At 40.0% G+C, this 18,581-nt stretch overlaps 3 protein-coding genes across 3 annotated transcripts; all 3 read right to left on the bottom strand.

The window, feature by feature from the left end:
• On the bottom strand, positions 1-954 carry LOC129678956 (olfactory receptor 6N2). Its single transcript, XM_055609912.1, has one exon. The coding sequence runs from the start codon at positions 952-954 to the stop codon at positions 1-3; it is 954 nt and encodes a 317-aa protein (XP_055465887.1).
• Positions 955-7,685: 6,731 nt separating this feature from the next.
• Positions 7,686-8,624, bottom strand: LOC129679009 (olfactory receptor 6N2-like). The gene has a single exon (XM_055609986.1). It carries the CDS (start codon positions 8,622-8,624, stop codon positions 7,686-7,688), a length of 939 nt encoding a protein of 312 aa, XP_055465961.1.
• Positions 8,625-16,057: 7,433 nt separating this feature from the next.
• LOC129678994 (olfactory receptor 6N1-like) lies at positions 16,058-17,002 on the bottom strand. Its single transcript, XM_055609964.1, has one exon. The coding sequence runs from the start codon at positions 17,000-17,002 to the stop codon at positions 16,058-16,060; it is 945 nt and encodes a 314-aa protein (XP_055465939.1).
• Positions 17,003-18,581: the final 1,579 nt, after the last annotated feature.

Raw genomic sequence — 18,581 nt, 5'->3', positions numbered from 1 at the left:
TCAGTGGTGAGTTGGACTAGCTTTCTCCCCCTTCTTGAAGAAGGTTCTCTTGATGGCCTGAATGAGTTCCTTGTTTCGAAGACTATAGATGATGGGATTGGCCAAAGGTGTTAACACGGAATAGACTACAGCTAGAGTCCGGTCAAGAGTCAATGAATAGCTCTTCTTTAGCCGAACATACATGAAGATGATGCTTCCAAAGAAGATGAGGACCACAATGAGATGTGAGGCACATGTGGAGAATGCCTTCTTTCTTCCTGCTGCTGTTTTTATCTTCAGCACAGCACCAATGATTCTCCCATAAGAAGCCATAATGAAAAGGAAAGTGATAAGGATTATGAAGGCATTGACAGCAAAGTCCACCAGAACATTAGTGGATGTGTCTTTGCAGGCCAGGCTCAAGAGAGGTGGAAAATCACAGAAGATGTGTGGGATTTCATTGTAGCTACAGAAGGGGAGCTGAGAGACCAAGATGATCTCAGAAATAGGACATAAGAAACCACATGTCCAGCAGCCAGCAGACATCTTGGCACACAGTGCTGTGGTCATAACTGAAGGGTAGTGGAGGGGCTGGCAGATGGCCAGGTATCGGTCATAGGCCATAGCTGTAAGAAGGTAGCATTCAGAGGCCCCTAAGGAGTGGAAGAAATAGGTCTGAAGGAGGCATCCTACAAAAGAAATAGTCTTCTTCTCACTGAGAAGATTAGCTAGCATCTTAGGGATGGTGGTGGCTGTATACCACAACTCCAAGAAAGAGAGAACACTGACAAAGTGGTACATGGGTTTGTGGAGGGCTGCATCCAGTCTGATGACTAGGAAGATGAGCAAATTACCACCAATGGTGAACAGGTATGCCAACAGAAGCAAGACAAAAAGCCAGCCCCTGATGTGACCCACATTGGGGAAGCCAAGGAGCACAAATTCAGTCAGGCTTGAGAAGTTATGTTGATCCATGAGAGGCTGAAGAGGACAAGGAAAGTTGAAGCACAGAATTAGAGGGATTACCGATCCTAATTTATCTTTCTCCTTCAAAACTTGAAAGACAACATTTTAATTACTGTCATTAATGCATGTTAATGTTAATGTTATTAATACTAAGTAAAAATAGTAGCTAGCTCTAATTTTAAATACATTCAGTTGGAAAGGCACCATTATTGTACCTATTTTATACAATGGAAACTCAGGAGGGTGGAAAGATTGTGACACTTTGCTATTTCTTATGGGTACCTCTGGAAGGAAAATAAGATGGACAAACAACACATTTAGTGAGGGAATGCGGGCTTAAAATTAGGAATGATTAAAGTAGCAATAGGTAAAAGTCCTGTATTTTCAGAAAATTAACCATATAGCACAGATAAGAAATAGAGAAATAAGAAATAGAGAAATAACTTGGTGAAATTCCAGCTAAAAATACTCTGGATATTCTCATTGTTCTCAAGTAAATGTGAACAATATACGCAAAGAAAAAATAAAAAGAGAACAAAGCAAAGAAGAAAAACAGAAAGTGGAAAAGGGGAAGAAGAGAGGAGAGATGTTGCTATTATTTTGTTTGTATGAAAATGGTAGCCAGCATCAGTCTCTGTGCCCACCATTGGTCACACTGTACTTCATGAGGACAATCTAATTCCAGCCATCATAGTAAAAACAAAAATGCAATCTCTTTTTATCTTTTTTAGTTTAACCCTTAAAATAATGGTTGTCACATTAGGGATATTAAATAAAAATCATTTAATCAAACTAATTAAACAATTAGTATGCCAGACATCATGACTTTGATTTATACCACTCACTCTAACCCAAATCCCTCCCAGCCCATGTCCTCTGTAAAGAAAAACTTACTGAGTTGACATTTTAAAATGTAAAATTCACGCAAATCAATTTCTGCTTTAAGGACTTCTCAAATCTCTCATATCTCCAATTACCAAAGAAGGATGTCGAAACAATAATCAATTCTTCATTAGATTAGGAGTACCTTTGCCCCACTTGGCCAATGGATTCTGGCTTAACTCTCATTCTTTTTCCTCCTTCTGTGACCTATCTCTTGAAGCTTTCACACTTAAGTCAAATGTTAGCTCCTTAATGAAGCCTTTTGCTTTCCTAGAAAAAGTTATTTATTCCTTCTTTTACACCATCATTACATATATAATGCCTAATTAGGATAGAATTTCTGCCTTTATAATAAGTTTATCTTCCCTACAAATTGGAGAGCTCTTTAAGGGTAAGTAGGCACTCCACTAATTAATGCATATCCCCAATAAATGATGGGGATGACAAGCATAAAACTCAGGCTCCTTGAATGCTTATTTCCCCCCTACATTTAAGTTACTCACTTCCATCTGCACACTTTCAGCATCCCAAGTTAAATATATTCAAATAAATTTCCCATGATCTGTATAAAACACCTGTCTTTTACTAACTCCAACCCAGACAAATTAAAGAAATATGTTTGATTATTTGTTGTCTAAGAAATTTTTTGTTAGATAATTTTCCTTCTTTCTACAAAAGACCTTATGTAAAGCCAATTGTATGTTCATGTCAAGAAGGTCTAGTAAGCATTAGATGTGTTCAGAACAACTCTGAAGACCTCTGGACCTTAAATTCTTATACCAAAGATGCTTACTACTTTTGCTAAAAAAAACAAACAAACAAAAAAAGCCAAACAAAACAAAAAACAAAGCTTTCTTTAAGTGAAGTCTTTCTGAAAACGCCTGCTCCCGAGAGATGTAAAACTTCATAAAATGTTAGCTGCAGATCCTATAGAAACTTGAACCTTAAACAATCCGCATTAGCACGTAGCTTGTCTGTGTCATCACACACTCCATGGAGTAGACAGTAGACAATCTCTCAGAATAAGTGTGGACTGGGAAGAATGGGGAGTCAAGCTGACCTTTAATCTCTCTTGTAGATCTGATTCTGTAAGATTTGCAAAACTGGATTTTCTAAGAATGTTCTGTAAGTCATCTCTCCACTGAATCCTACTCTTTGATCTTAAAACAACATCTGTTTTCAAATCCATTATCCCATGTCTTTGATTCCTGATCCTTATAGTTAGATAAGCCCCAGTTAACTGACCAACCATGGTACGTCATCTTTTTCAGCCTTGCCTGGCTCCATTTGTGCAATAGCTGAAGACTGGATTGAGCAACACTTTCTTCTCCTTCATGATTTTTATCCCCACAGCTACAGTCCCTGGAGTTAAGGCACAAGTTTTAGGTCACTTGGGGCACAGGAGAGGAAGAAACCCCTTGTTCCAGAGGCAGGTGAGAATAATGCTCAGATTGGGCTCCTTGGAGGATGCGTGGAAACAGAGTGTTCACTCCTAAGAGGTAGTTTCAGAGAATTCATCTATCTCATTACCGCCATCACTACCCTGTTTCTACTGACTTCATAACAAAAATGAAGTCTAATATTGCCTAATATTCCTCTTTCTTTGAGAAGCCTTTATTCCCTGTTCAGCTTTACTCCTCCTTGATAATAGCTAACAATTTTGAAACAAGAAATAGGTATGGATCCTTAATTTTTTTTTCCAGTGAGCTTTTGCTGGTAAACAAATATTTCTCTAAGGCATCCATCAGCTAGTACAATATTCACAATCACTCTGCAATATTGTTAATACTTATTAGTCCCATTTAATTGTTAAGGAAACTAAACCAGAGCATCCTGCACTGTGCCCTGGGTCACACACATGCCTGATCAGCATTACAAAGAAAACGCTATAACAAGGGCCCTGTGATAACTGTCCTTGCCTCTAGAAGTGTTAGGCAGTGGCTGATAGAATGTAACCAAGGTCACAAGACCACACAATGATATCTGTCTCAAGACTTGTTTTCTTGACCAGTATTCATTACCTGTTTGCCCATAGGTGGTTATTCATTTGTTTTAATTCTATATTATATTTAGTATAAGTGTGTGTTGTAGAATTATATGAGGTAAAATAGCAAAATAAACTATACGTATCTCAAAATATTAGCCTACTTCTCTGTTTTGCATTTTCTCACTTTGTATTAGTTCTTTGAAAATTTTCTACAGTATGTTTTGATCATATTCACATGCTTCGCTCTTGCCAGGTCCATACCCCCTTATTTATTACCCTCCCAACTACCCAACTTTATGTCCTTTAAAAAAAATCAAATGCTGTAAGTTCTGCATATACTTTTGGATTTGTGACCTTCTGTTGGAGTGGTCCACCCACCAAGGAACTGCACCCTTTAAGAAAACTGATCCTCTTGCTTCCAGGATATATCAATTGCCATGAGTTCCTTAGCTAGGCGTGGGAATTCATTGCCCTTCCCCTCTGTGTGACAGAGTTTTTGTCTTGCTTGAGCTTGTGAAAGACTTGTGCGTGCTGTCGCAACTGCTGTGAAGTGGTATTTACAACTGCCCTGCTGTGTCAGCAAAATCCTGGATCTATATGTGTGTGGAGAGAGGTGGGAGGAGCCAAACAGGCCTTTGCTTAACCCCAGATACCTTAATAGTTAGTGCTTTTCTTGACACAAGGCATTCAGTAGTCATTAGTCAAACGTGAGTCCCAATTAGGCCAGATTCTCAGGCAGTAAATTCTAGGGAATTGTGCATTTATGACTATTTCCCATCTCTAATAATTCATTCAATGTCTGCATTGTGCAGGCAGGTCTGCTGCTTATGTGTACATTTAATTATGCATCTACATTGCCTAGTACTCTATCTGGAAAATACATATGCAATATATTTAATAAATGTTTTAAAAGATCTGTTATAAATGCATTTGTTTTTAGGGTTCATTCATTAGTGGTCTTTGTGCTTGTCCATATCTTACCTTCACCAAAGTTTGTCTTGTGAGTTTTGGTCTATTTTCCAAGGTCTTTAACTTGTTTTGAGGTTTAGACCCTGCGATACCTCCTCTTGTATATTTTACTAACTTTATATTAACTACAAATTTAATAAGTATGTTATTTGGCTTTTCATATATCTTGCCTTAAAAGCTGTAGATGTGCCTCTTGATTAAGTATTGACCACAGTAACAGAGCCCTAGTTCCTTTTTTCAAGGTCATGAATTAAATATTAATCAGGAAAAGTTATCCCTCCTTTATTACACTTTAATTCTACATATAGCTTCATGTTTCTCCCAAAGTGCATAATCTGGATTACGTATATATCCTAAGACTGGGATCAAAAAGGCCAGAGAAAATAAAAGATCAGAAGGCCTGGAAATAATTAAGCAGAACTGAGAGATCCTGGTTTAGACTATTGAGGGATTCCATGTCAAGACCCAGAATCACCAGTGGACAGATGCCATGCTGGATGCCAATGCATTTCTATACAAATTTTACTGATTTGTTCTAAGACTGCAACTTTGTTCTCAGATTATAACTCATTCACACATTTTTCAGAGTCTGTAGTTACACAATAGCATATACTTTTGGTAAGGCGCAGGCAATTATTTTTCTTCTAGAGCCAGATAGTAAATACTTTTTTTTTTTTTTGACTTGTCAGTTCCCCAGGCTGCATCGCAAGCAATTCAGCTTTGTCTTTGTGACTGAAACATATCCAGTTCAGCATGGAAAAAGCGTGTCTTTATGTCTGTGGCACAAAGAGACTGAAGATCTTGTTTGATCCAAGGACTTTAGATGAAACAAAGATTGCAGTTTTGCCATCCACACATGCAAGCAGAGCTTATGCACACACACACACACACACACACACACACACACACACACACTTACACACACACATATAAGCACAACCACAAACACACATGTACAACCATACATACAATTTTATTTTTAATATTTCCCTCATCCTAGTGTTTTGAGGATGTTATCACTTGCAATTATCTCTTATAAAACATCTCTGTCCCCCTCCACAGCATCCCAATTGCACAGAGAAAAGACTTATTCTCATACAAATCTTCTATTATTTGGGCTTTTGTATACTTTTATGTTTATTTTTAGTGACTCTCTTAAAACATCCTGACACATAAAACACAAACATAGTGTCCTTCCTCTGAGTATATTTTTCAGAGACAACTCCATAAAATCCAAAGAGGGCAGAAATTCAGGGAGAAATGTCATTTAATCCTCCTTCTGAAGATGGAAATAAAAAATAAAATCATGCCATCTCTTTAGAAGGTTAATAAATACTAACTGAAAAACGTAAAGCACATATCATACAGATATTACTTTTCAGAAACGTTTATTTACCTTTTCCATCAGTAAAAATACATAAAATAAGATTTCTCTGAGATCCTGCTGTTAGGCAGTTGTGAATGCTGGTGAAATTGAAACAAAGCTGCTACATATATAAGATCAAAATTACCTCTGTTTTGTAAGTCTTTCTTACAGCACTCAGGTACTTTTGTTATGTAGTGAAAAAAAAAAAAAGAAGAAGAAACCATGCCCTTACTGCTGGTAATTGTATTATCCATATAAGCTGTAAAGCTTCACAGCCATCACAAGTTGTTAATATGCCAGGAAAGTTGGAAAAGCCATGGCACTTCGCATTCACCACGATTGGAAGTTCATTTCCTGGGAAAGATGGGCCCCAGAAGTCTATGGCTCATAGAAACCTGCATTTCATTGTGGTTCTCAGGACCACAGATGTTCTGTAGAGAAGGAGGAAGAAGATGAGCTGGAGCAGGAGGGAAAGAGAGAGAATAAAGGTGAATTTGGGATGGTGGGAAGGTGAGGAGGATCAGGGAGGAGTTGAGGAAGGGGAAAGCAAGACCAAAGTATAATGTATGAAAACTTCCAATAAAAAGTTTTAAAATACATTAAAAACACATGAAGTTGAGAAGGAAACATGGTGGTGGATAACATGGAGGAACTGGAGAGGAAAGAATGGGGAATTACATGTATGTATGAAATTATCAAACAAAAAATGAAATTGTAAGCTCTTTGAAAACAGGGAATTGAAAAGTTCTTTCTTCCCTATTTTCATTATTTTTATTTTTATATTAATCACAGTTTATTCACTTTGTATCCCAGCTGTAGCCCCCTCCTTCATCACTCCCAAGCCCACCTTCCCTCCCTCATCTCCTTTCATGCCCCTCTCCAGGTCTGACTTTCTATAAAGGGGTTGTATTCACGTTGACTGTTTCAGTTATATCTTCCTTGACTGTTTCAATTCAGAGCGCAGCCCATGATTTTGTCTATGTGCCTTTGCATCCTACGCCATGCTCCTTCAGATTAGAGGAAGCCTACACTCTGTCTTCTAACATCTTTTATCAGAATGCTGTTCACGAATATTGAGATCCACATACCTTTGTGTTCTGGTTTCTTTGGTCTCCATCTCAACATTTACCCAATGTTCCTTTCCCATTTTCCTTTAACTGACCTCAATATCTTCTGTACCTTTCTCCAAAAATCCTGTCTGAATTACTAACACATAGCCAGCCTAGGTTTTAGAAATTTTATTACCATATTTCAATGTCTTTCTAAATGTTATATGCCTTAAAAAAAAAAAAAAGCGAACTTCATTTTTAGGGACTATGTTTATTTCTTCAAATATGTGTCTTCATCCAGTCCTGTGTTAGTAGGTTCAGGGATTATATTTTCTCTCTCACATTTCTCAATTTGTCCTAATCTAAGACTACTTTAGTTGAATATTTCACATATCATTGAGATGATTAGTTAATGATTTACATATGTAACCAGCTAATTCTTGTAAATTTTCAAACACGTAGATTATAAACCTATAGGACTCCAGAGTCAATTCAGCACAGCCTTAATCCTTTGCGTGACCCTCTTAACAGCCTCTTTCACTTCCTTATTTCGGAGAGTATAAATAATAGGGTTGAGGAAAGGGGTGAGAAAAGTGTATATCAAGGCAATCAGTTTGTCTCTGCCCTCAGCTCGAATCTCTGGTGGCCCTACATAGACAATGAAGGCAGAGCCAAAGAACAGTGTCACCACAGTTATATGGGAGGAACATGTGGAAAAGGCTTTGGCACGGCTAGCTGCTGAAGGCAGCTTCAGCACAGTTTTCACAATGCCTCCATAGAGTCCCAAGATGAAAACAAGATTAGAGGCATTGATCATACCAATCACTGCAATATAAACCTGAGCATGCCAGGTCGTGTCAACACAGGCCAACTGCATTACTGGTGCCAGGTCACAAAAGTAATGGGCTACTTCTTTCAAGCAATACGGTAAAGTGGCTGTGAGACCAGCAGGCACCAGGGCAGCTGTAAAACCAGCCGCCCATGTACCCCCAACTAGCTGTACCTGTACCTGTCTGCTCATGAGTGCATGGTAGTGCAGAGGGCGACAGATCGCAAGATAGCGGTCCAGAGCCATGACACCCAACAGGTAGCACTCAGTCATGCCCAGGGAGTGGAAGACATACAGCTGGACAAAGCATGCAGCCGATGGGATGGGTGAACGCCCATGGAGCAGGGTATGTAGCAAGGTGGGCACCGTGGTGCTGACATACCAGAGTTCCAGGAAGGAGAGGACACTGATAAAGAAGTACATGGGTGTGGACAGCCCTGAATCTGCCTGAACCAAGACAATGATGAACAAGTTCCCTGCAAGTGTGAGGAGATAGATGCACAGGGTCCCCAGGAAGGCAAGAGGTCGGAGGGTGCCAGTGGTAGCGAAACCAGCAAGGATGAAAGTCTGGGTCCAGGTGTAGTTGTCATGATCCATGATCCCTGGGAATGAGAGAGAAGGCAGTAAATAATCAGCTTTAGGTTTTTTTTCTCTTGAATTTTTTTTCCAGAGCCCAAATAATAAAACACACAAGCCAAGAAATAAAGTCTAGTCTATCTAACTCATTCCCTCTAGTCTATGAAAGAGGAACTGAGTACTAGAAATCAGAAGTGATTTGCCCAATATCTGTTGCTGATAGTGGTAACATAGAGCTCTGGTTCCTTAATTCACAGACTGACATTTGTAGAGTACAGCAGCATTGTCTCAGGACTAGGATTCTCTCCCTTCTGCTTCACCAAGAAAAGAAAGAAAGAAAAAAAGATAGGAAAAATCTTTCTTATTCCCCTATCATTTCTAGTGAACTGTTCCTATGATACTTTGAATTAGTAAACCTTACTATGTACTGGATTCAATAATGGATATGGTAAGAAAAGGAGACTTACTTTTTTTAAATTTTATTTTATTTATTTATTTTATTTCATTTTTATTATTCTCATTAGTTACATTTTGTTAATTCTGTATCCCAGCTGTATCCCTCATTCCCCCCCCCCCAATCCCACCCTCCCTCCTTCATCTCCTCCCTGCCCCTTTCCAGAGACTTACTTTCTTAAGCTGCTAAGTTTCATTGGGGCAGTCTCCTGGAACTCAAGAGTCTCATTAAAATTTGAAAGCGAAAAAGATGGAAAGATGAACAAGACTATCTTGGGAGCATTTCTCAAAGCTTAAAAGACTGGGACAAGACGAATAATCAATGAACTGACAAGATATTTTTTTTCTGAAAGTGTCCTAATGGGAGACTTCAGAATCCTGCAGGGTACAGGGAGAAGGGAGAACAAGGAAGCAAATATCCTCTGAGAGGTGTCAAAAGGAGCCAAAGTAGTACATGTAATGCCTTCTTTCCATAGGTGAAAAATCTAAATTTGGTTTTACCACCAACTCCAAGTGAATCTTGCTCCAAACTACTTCCTCTTTGGTTGAAGTTCTTTAAATGAAGAAGTTTAAGTTAGAGGCTCATGAAGCTTCTTACAAAATATTGGTCCGTGATTCTCTAGTCATTGATTGATGTGTGTTGCGTTACTAATAGAGGATCTACATTAATATCTAAAGCGTCACACCCATACTCCAATGGAAATTATTTAGGAAAGGTAAATGCTGTCTCTTACTTCTCTTCTTCAGCCACCCTTACCTCTTCTCTGCCACCTCCAACCATTACCCCACTGTTTCGGTTTCAATTGAACTTGTCTCAGAGTTCCTGGTATCACTTCTATCTCAAGACACTTCCTTATTTGTAGTTCATGCTCCTGGAAACATAGGTCTCCCACAAACCCCTTAATAAATGTTCCCTGGAGGCGCTATGACTACCTCTGAGTAGTCATGGATTCCTCTGAGGCAAGAAGCCTGGCTCAGAGAAGTCAGTCAGATGAGATGTGTTTCTCAGACAACTTACCTCTGCAATCTTCATTTTGGAATTCTGAAATCTAAATCCAGGGATATTGCCTGTTTTGCAATGACCACATAGCATGCTGTTAAAGAAACAATCCAACTCTCCTATCTTCATTCATGCAGGGAGAATAACAATTTGGGGAACCCAGAATTGGATTGCCTCTTTAAAATTCCATTTGACAGGAGATTTGTCATCACTCAGCACCATTTGCCTTACCACCTAAAAACTTGATCCACATAGGAACCATTTGTTTTATGCTGAACATCTCTACCTTCATCCCACATACCATCACCCACACTGCGGTGGCCACAATTAAGTTCATCGCTCCAACAGCTGCTTACTGGCTATTTAAAATACTATTCCAGGTTTTATTTTACTTTTAGAATTATTGATTTATGTGTATTGTGAATGCATGTGTTTATGTTTGTGTCCACACAGGTAGGTGTCTATAAAGGCCAGAGGAGAGCATCGATCCTATGGAACTGGGGTTACAGGCAGTTGTGAGCAGCCAGAGATGGATTCTGAGAGTTAAACTCAGGTCATCTGAAAAAGCAGCAGGCATCCTTAACTACTCAGCAAATCCCTCTAATGGTCCTAAAATACTATTCAATATGGAGTATTCTAAATTCCCATCAACAGGATTGCTACCAGTACTCAATCCACTCCACCACCATTTTTACCCTGGACAACTCAGAGAGACAAATTCTGTTCTTCACAAAATATTTGTACTCTCACTTTTTTTTTTCAAAACTCCTTATATCATTATCTGAATTTTTATCTCAGCAGAGTACTATCTCTGAGTGTGCATTTGGATAGATTTGGAGTCCAGATAAATAACAGGATAACTGCATTTATTCACAGAGCATGAAGAATTTGACTTATTAATTGATCTAAAGCTACTCTTGCTTTTTAATGTCAAAATAAAAGGCATGAATAATTTAGTAGTTGCTCAAGAAACCTCAAGAGAAAGGAGCAATGTATGACCTTAAGAAACAGATCACATTAAGTGGATAGAAAAAATACTGAATCCCTGAGATTGAAAAAGCTTCATGTGAAACATGCTACGATTTACAGACTCAAAGAAGTTAAGCAACAAGGAAAACACAAGGGATGGATGCTTAAATGTCACCCAGAAGGGGAAATAGAATAGACAGCAGAAGCAACTGAAGAAAGGGAACAAGGCAGGAGAGGGAGCTCTGGCAGAAATGAGGGTGGAGACAAGACTTGGTGAGAGAGGGGCCGGGAGGACAGAGGCCCTATAGAGAGAAGAGAAACCATGGGTGGAGCATCTCTGTAACAAGCTGGAGAACTAAGACAGGGTGGACTTCTGGGAGGATATTGGGGTGACAGTAGCTGAGATGCTTAGTCGCATAACTCAAGGGGAATGAAGACACCACTCTCTAAATAGACTCCTACTGAAGGGAAAACACCAACCCTCCCACAAGAACTTCCAACCAAAATTTACTCTGCCTACTAAATGTGCAGAGATGATGATGAAGCAGAGATTGAGGGAATGCCCAATCAATGCCTGACCCAACCTGAGGCCCACCCAATGAGAGAGAGCCAACCTCTAACACTGTTAATGATATTCTGCCATGCTCACAGACAGGAGCATAGCATAGCTATTCTCTGAGAGGCTCCACCCAGCAGTGGATTGAAGCAGATGCAGAGACTCACAGCCAAACACTGGACGAAGCATAGGGAGTCTTGTGGAAAAGTGGGTGGAAGGACAGAGGGACCTAACAGTGGCAAGAGCTTCATGAAAAGACAGACAGAGTCAACTAACCAGGGCCCAGAGGGACTTGCTGAGAGTGAAGCACCAACCAAGTACCATGAATAGGCTGGACCAAGATCCCCTACACAGATGTAACAGACAGGCAGCTCCAGCTTCATGTGGGTTCCCTAGTAAATGGAGTGAGAGCTGTCTCTGACATGGACTCTGTTGCCTCCTTTTTGATCACTTCCTCCTGGTGGGGCTGCCTTGCCAGGTCACAGAGGAAGAAGACCCCTCCAGTCCTGATGACCTGGGAGGGCCAACTTCTCTTTTTTGAGGAAGGGGAAGAAGGAAGGAGGAGGAGACCTGGAGGAGAGGAGGGAGAAGGCTACTATTAATTACTTTACATTGTGATTAATGAATTCATTAATTAATTGATTCATTAATTAACTTAAAATGTATCTCCTTTTGAGCAAGAAAATTTTTTATGTGACAGAAAATCCATAATCAATACAGTGTGTTGAAAGAAAAGGAAAAGCTTCCTGTGGAAAACTTAGCACTGGAGACAAATATAAGAAGTACATTGTTTCAGAGTGCTAACAGGACTCCAGGATAGACAGTGTTGTATGCTAGTTCCTCTGAAATAATTGACTGTTCTATTCACTGGTTTGGATACTTGCAGCAGTCCTTCAGTACAATGTTGTATCTTCTATAATCCTGAAAAAGAGACCATAGTTTTTCCAAGCCCTTAAAGTGGCATTGTTAATGCTCTGAGCTCTCCTTACCTTCACCATATAAGGATGTGTAGACAACACAAACAGAACGTGATTGGTTTAAATTAAAAAAAAAAAAAGAAGGGGATAAAGAGGACACAAAGTTAGGGAAGTGGGGTAGATCTAAGAGGACATGGGGTAAGGGGTGAAAGAAATCAAAATGCATAATAGGAAACTTTCAATTACCTAAGAAAGATGAGGAAAACAATGAGTTTATGAGTGATTGTAGGCTTCTGTTCATCTAAATATTTTATCATGCTATATTTATAAATAACATGTTATTTTAAAATCATGTCCTAAATGTTACAAAACAGTATCCAGTACAGCTAAAATGTACCTGATAAATATGAAAATGATGTCTGTGCTCATAGGTCATTCTACAGAATAACTGAGCAGGTTTTCATTCAGTGCCCATAGTGCTTACTAATTGCACTTTTCTTTGTTACCTACCATACTAGGGTTAAGACAAAGGACAAATACCCTACATGATGGGATTCTGGGCTTACTCCAAGTTGAGTGTGGGTGATGTGTTCACCTTTAGTACCAGCCTCTTCTCACTGTGCATTCTAGTACAGTCATATTCAGATCCCATTATGGGAGAAGATGCCAAGTCTTAGTATGGATGTTTAGCTACATACATAACATTAGACAGTTACAAAATATGATTCTGTTTGTAGAAAATATACAACCACTTTCTGCCAGAGAGACTCCAATACAGTCTGAGAGACTCCAGTTCACTGAGGTACTATCTGGACACTGAAAAGGCATGTAGAAGGGATGAAGACCCAGTAACATCATACAGAAAATATATAAATGTTGTTCATGTTCTTTGAGAAATACTGTGTAATAATAACATCAACTGTATGTTATAAAGGGAAAGATCCATGGAGGTTTGGAGATTAAAATAGTTGCACAATGAAAGACAAAGGTAGTTTGGAGTTACAAATGGATTTTGGAAAGGCATTTCCCCCATGGAATTATAGGATAGTAACATAATATCTGCCACACTCATTTAATTCCTAAAGATATGTTTATTTATTCATTTAATTCATTTGTCTTTCAAATATAAATGAATAAAAATCAATGGTGTGGTTCCTCAGTTTTGATGACTGTAGCTCCATAGCAGATATGGAAGCACCCATTCCCTACTATAGAGCATGAACCTCACAGAAACGGAGGCCCACAGAGTCAATAATTAAAGTGATGCAAGCCACAAACTGCCAGCAGTTCTTTAGTGCTGACAATACAGAAAACAGTGTCTTTAAAGGCACAATTAGTACCTATATGAAGATAGATGTATAAATAGAGAAAAGAGGAGAGCCCCAAACAATAACCAGCAGAGTTAATGATCAGTTACTAATCCTCCAGTTATATAAGAAGGATTTTGGATGCTTAGCTGAGAAAAAGATGCTTCTGTGGAATGCCTCAAGTCTGCTGCATAACAGCCCACAAATGTGAGATATGTGTAAAGCTAAGTATTCTCAAATAAATAAATCCCTATTGTAGAAATGGATGTAAAAGTGTCACGTAAATAACCACCATTCATGTAGTTCCTAAGATCCTATTACTGTATGCACTTTACAGATTAAGAAAATTGAGGCACAGAGATTTTTAAATACATTGCCTGAGCTCACAAAGCAAGTGAATGTGAGAAATAAGGTTTGAACCCGTGCAGGAAGTCTTTAACCTCTTTTCTAATTACCATGTGTGATATAAGGATAATGTGTTTACTGAATATTCATTTTTCAATGAAATTTTAGGGTATTTTATTACATATATTTTAAGACAAAGTGAAGTCAGAAAGCAGACTTTTCCCCAGTAAGTAGAAAGAAAAGAACAGGGAACTGGAAATTTGACCAGTACATTTTCTTTCTTCAAGCTTTTCAGAAAATGTTCTGCTGGGCCTGGATCAGACCTCAGAAGGTGCCTTTGTAAGTGTTGCAATCCTGGAACAGAAACTTCCTTAGCTGGAAGGAATGTGGGCAGTCATCTGTGAGCTACTCAGATTTCACACACAGATGAGGTGAAGTGACCCTGTCAAGGTCAGCTAGACATCTGGATGACATCTGGGTTGAATTTGGTTCTTGACAATTAAAGTAATCCTAAATTTATTGTAAAAATATAGGGACAATAACGCTCAGTCTAAGGAATGGATGTTATGAAGATTTTAAAGTGTATTTCAGGCTAAACATGTTTACAGCTGTTGTTCAATGAGTTAAAGGCCCACCTGGCTTATGCAGTATGTCTCAAGCCAAGCTGTGATACAAGCTCAACTCAACTAATACACCCTAACTACATATGACACACCACACACAGACACACCAATCACCACACAAACAAACACACCACACACACACACACACACACACACACACACACACACACACACACAACTGTGTGTAAGTGAAAGCAATAATCACCAACCCTGATGAGAGGAGAATTAAAAAAAGTAATTGCTTTTATTTTTGTAGTGGGATATTTATTAGAATGGGAAAAGTGAAAGACATTCACCCAGTGTCTATTCTCTGCCAACGTTTTAGGCCTGTTATCTAATTACCAGACCATCTCTAAGTGGATATCTGGTGGCTCAGAATTCACAGCTCTCCAAAGCGTAGATACCAGAGGGGACAGTATTGTCATTTACTGAGCAGAGGAAGGGCCTGACACTGCAGACTTGTGTGACCTTTCCCTTTCCGTCGGGTACGCGCACACCTTTCCTGTAAAGCCTTTCCTGCTCCTCCTTTGAAGTATGGCTTCAACTTCATTCTAAGAAAAAAAAAGTCCTGATCCTGAAAGAGAGCTCACACGGTATGCTCAGTTCTACTACTCTTGTCCTGTAACAGACAGGTGAGCAATTCCAGACTCCAGCTGCTCACTCTGAGCGTTTGTTTTGGTAAGATGATTCAGGGTTACTGGGCTCTGCCAGCTGGGAGCTGTCAGCTCCCCATGAAACACCACACATGCTGTCATTGGACTGCTTCTGTCATCCTCGCTTTCCACCTTTTAAGCTCCCTGTAGGGATCATGGGTTGAAATACAGGTTGCTGCTAGCATTGGATGCTCTTTTTATTTCATTGTAGCAATGCCTGTTCACTCCGTCTCTGCTGCTTAGATATTTGTGAGTTCTGAGCCCACTTAGGGGTAAATCGATTGACAGAACTAAAACTTTGGCAGAGATTAGGTACTGGGAACACGTCATTCGTATATATGTCCTGCTACAAAAATAAAGTTCAGAGTCATAAAGTTAAATAAAACATTTTCTCTATGCCAGTTTTTAACCTGCTGCAGCATTTCTTCATCATTATCTTGGAAAGGATTCCGAAAAGAACTCCTTTCCCTCCATCTGCTCCACCTCTGATTGGTCTAAGAGTCTGTGCAGCATAATAAGTGCTAATCAGAGTGGTAATTCTTATTGCCATTTATTCTGATTCTGCAAAATGATTAACAAATCAGTTGATTCTTGCATTTACCCAGAATGTGGGTAATGCCAAAAGAGATAATTAGGTTTCCCTTAACAAGGTCCTTATCTTGTCACTGACCCTTTTCACAGCCTCCTTCACCTCTTTGTTGCGAAGGGAATAGATGATGGGATTGAGGAATGGAGTCAGGAGGGCATACACTAGAGCAAGAAGCTTGTCAGTGCCCTCAGGTCTGCTCTGAGGTGATCCCACATATACCGTAAAAGCAGAAGCGTAGAACAAGGCCACTACTGTCATGTGGGAAGAACAGGTGGAGAAAGCTTTAGCACGACTGGCAGCTGAAGGCAGCTTCAGGACAGCTGTCAGAATCCCCCCATAGAGTCCCAAGATGAGGACAAAATTGCATCCAGTGGCCACACCAATCACTGCCCCATGAACCCTAGCATGCCAGCTGGTGTCCACACATGTTAACCGCATTAGGGGCGCCAGGTCACAAAAGTAATGGGCTACTTCTTTCAAGCAATAGGGTAAAGTGGCCGTGAGACCAGCAGGCACCAGGGCAGCTGACAATCCAGCCACCCAAGTGGCACCTGCTAACCATAGCTGGACCTGTCTGCTCATGAGTGCATGGTAGTGCAGAGGGCGACAGATCGCAAGATAGCGGTCCAGAGCCATGACACCCAACAGGTAGCACTCAGTCATGCCCAGGGAGTGGAAGACATACAGCTGGACAAAGCATGCAGCCGATGGGATGGGTGAACGCCCATGGAGCAGGGTATGTAGCAAGGTGGGCACCGTGGTGCTGACATACCAGAGTTCCAGGAAGGAGAGGACACTGATAAAGAAGTACATGGGTGTGGACAGCCCTGAATCTGCCTGAACCAAGACAATGATGAACAAGTTCCCTGCAAGTGTGAGGAGATAGATGCACAGGGTCCCCAGGAAGGCAAGAGGTCGGAGGGTGCCAGTGGTAGCGAAACCAGCAAGGATGAAAGTCTGGGTCCAGGTGTAGTTGTCATGATCCATGATTCCCAGGAGTAAGGCAGAGTTAAGGTGCAAGAAGAGCTACTTCAGGGTCCACCATCTCTTCCTCAATCATTCCTAGACCCAAGAACAGCAACTGTGAGCACATGGCTGAGCTTGGACATCATTTAATTAAATCCCTTATGTTGTGATAGCAGACCTTCAGCCTCCTCCCACCCCATATCAAGGTGAAATGAAATGATTGGCTGTATGTCAGAACATCAGTCGGTAGCTGGGCTGAAACTAGAGATGAAGACTCCTGATGCTGGTGACCCTGTTTTATGCTTGTGTATGTTCTAGTACTGAACTCTGGAGAATCCAGCAACTCACTTCTTCCCTATACCACTGTAAATAAAAGGAGACAGGGAACTGTTTTGTTTTTGTTTTTTTCTGTACTCTCTCCTATGATGTTTATCTTTCCTGTAAGACTCTGTGCATCTAGTTTACAATCATAAAATAACCAGAAATACTGGTCTGTTGTAAAGGAAGCAGTTACCGCGACCTCTTCCAGAAAGTCTTCTTACCCTTCAACTACTATTCTGGTAGAAAAAGTTTAGGTGATCTAGGCATGATAATGATGCAGAGACTCCAAGAATAATCCCTAAAATATCAGGCCCATGATATCTAATGCTTATTCACTATCAGGCCCAAAGCATCTGACAAGTATTCACCGGACACTCATACTGTACCTCCTAAAAGATGATCTTTGTGAGAGACAGGTAACAGGAATTTTCAAAGAAGGAAAGCATGATTCAGAATTTCCAGGCAGGAAGGAGACTTTGCAACAGCCAAGAGCTGGCAGCATGCCTTTACTCTAACAGGCCGCAGCTGTACACTCTGACCTTGGGGATTTTTTTTTTTCTTAACCAACTTCCTCTTCTTTAAAAATAATAAAAAAAGAAAACTATTTGGCATTTGGTTCCTAAAACGCTTAGAATTTCTGACCTCCCCAGGTTATGGGGGAATGATTGTTGAGTTTTGTGGGTATCAAGACCAATGTTGCTTGAGATTTCCTCCCGCACCCTGAAGGCATCCACTAGGAAAGGTTGAAGTCAAAGCTCTTGCCTAATCCTCCTATTCTCCGCAGCACCTGCACCTACCACCTGACCATTTGGTGGCATTGGAAATGGCAGTTTCCTCCTTAGTGCAATTCTGTCTCTATCTACTTATATGCAATGATCCTAGAAACGTTGCTTTCCCAGAGGCTCGCTGTTGGGTGTTCCCTGGAGCTGGGAGTGTGATTAGCCCTAAGTCAGAATCCCTCTGGAGCAAGAAGTTGCGCAGAGAGAAGTGAGTCACACCAGTTTTATCCCTCAGATAACCTCTCTTCATCTCGCAACCAGGGCTGATGACTTCATCATGAAATTCATACTTCAGTAAGAGACAATTATCAGCACTAATACTACAGGAAATAATTTCAAAGGAAGGTATCAACAATTGTTTAAAATAGATTTACAGTGAATTTAATTGTTATGTAAATATCCTTTTATCAAGATATTTGTTCATAGTATTATTTCCTAGGGGGAAAATGAGAACTAAAGTTCAAAGTGATATAAAATTCATAATAATATGTTGTGACAAG

Source organism: Psammomys obesus, unplaced genomic scaffold (genome assembly GCF_907164565.1).
Source record: "Psammomys obesus unplaced genomic scaffold, mPsaObe1.curated_primary_1811, whole genome shotgun sequence".
NCBI classification, from domain to species: domain Eukaryota; kingdom Metazoa; phylum Chordata; class Mammalia; order Rodentia; family Muridae; genus Psammomys; species Psammomys obesus.
Note: the sequence above shows the minus strand (reverse complement) of the source record. Positions and strands in the feature narration are given on the sequence as shown.

What these genes read in the sequence shown, in the direction of transcription:
- LOC129678994 (XM_055609964.1), bottom strand. Translation starts at nt 17,002, where the DNA reads ATGGATCATGACAACTACACCTGGACCCAGACTTTCATCCTTGCTGGT.
- LOC129679009 (XM_055609986.1), bottom strand. Translation starts at nt 8,624, where the DNA reads ATGGATCATGACAACTACACCTGGACCCAGACTTTCATCCTTGCTGGT.
- LOC129678956 (XM_055609912.1), bottom strand. Translation starts at nt 954, where the DNA reads ATGGATCAACATAACTTCTCAAGCCTGACTGAATTTGTGCTCCTTGGC.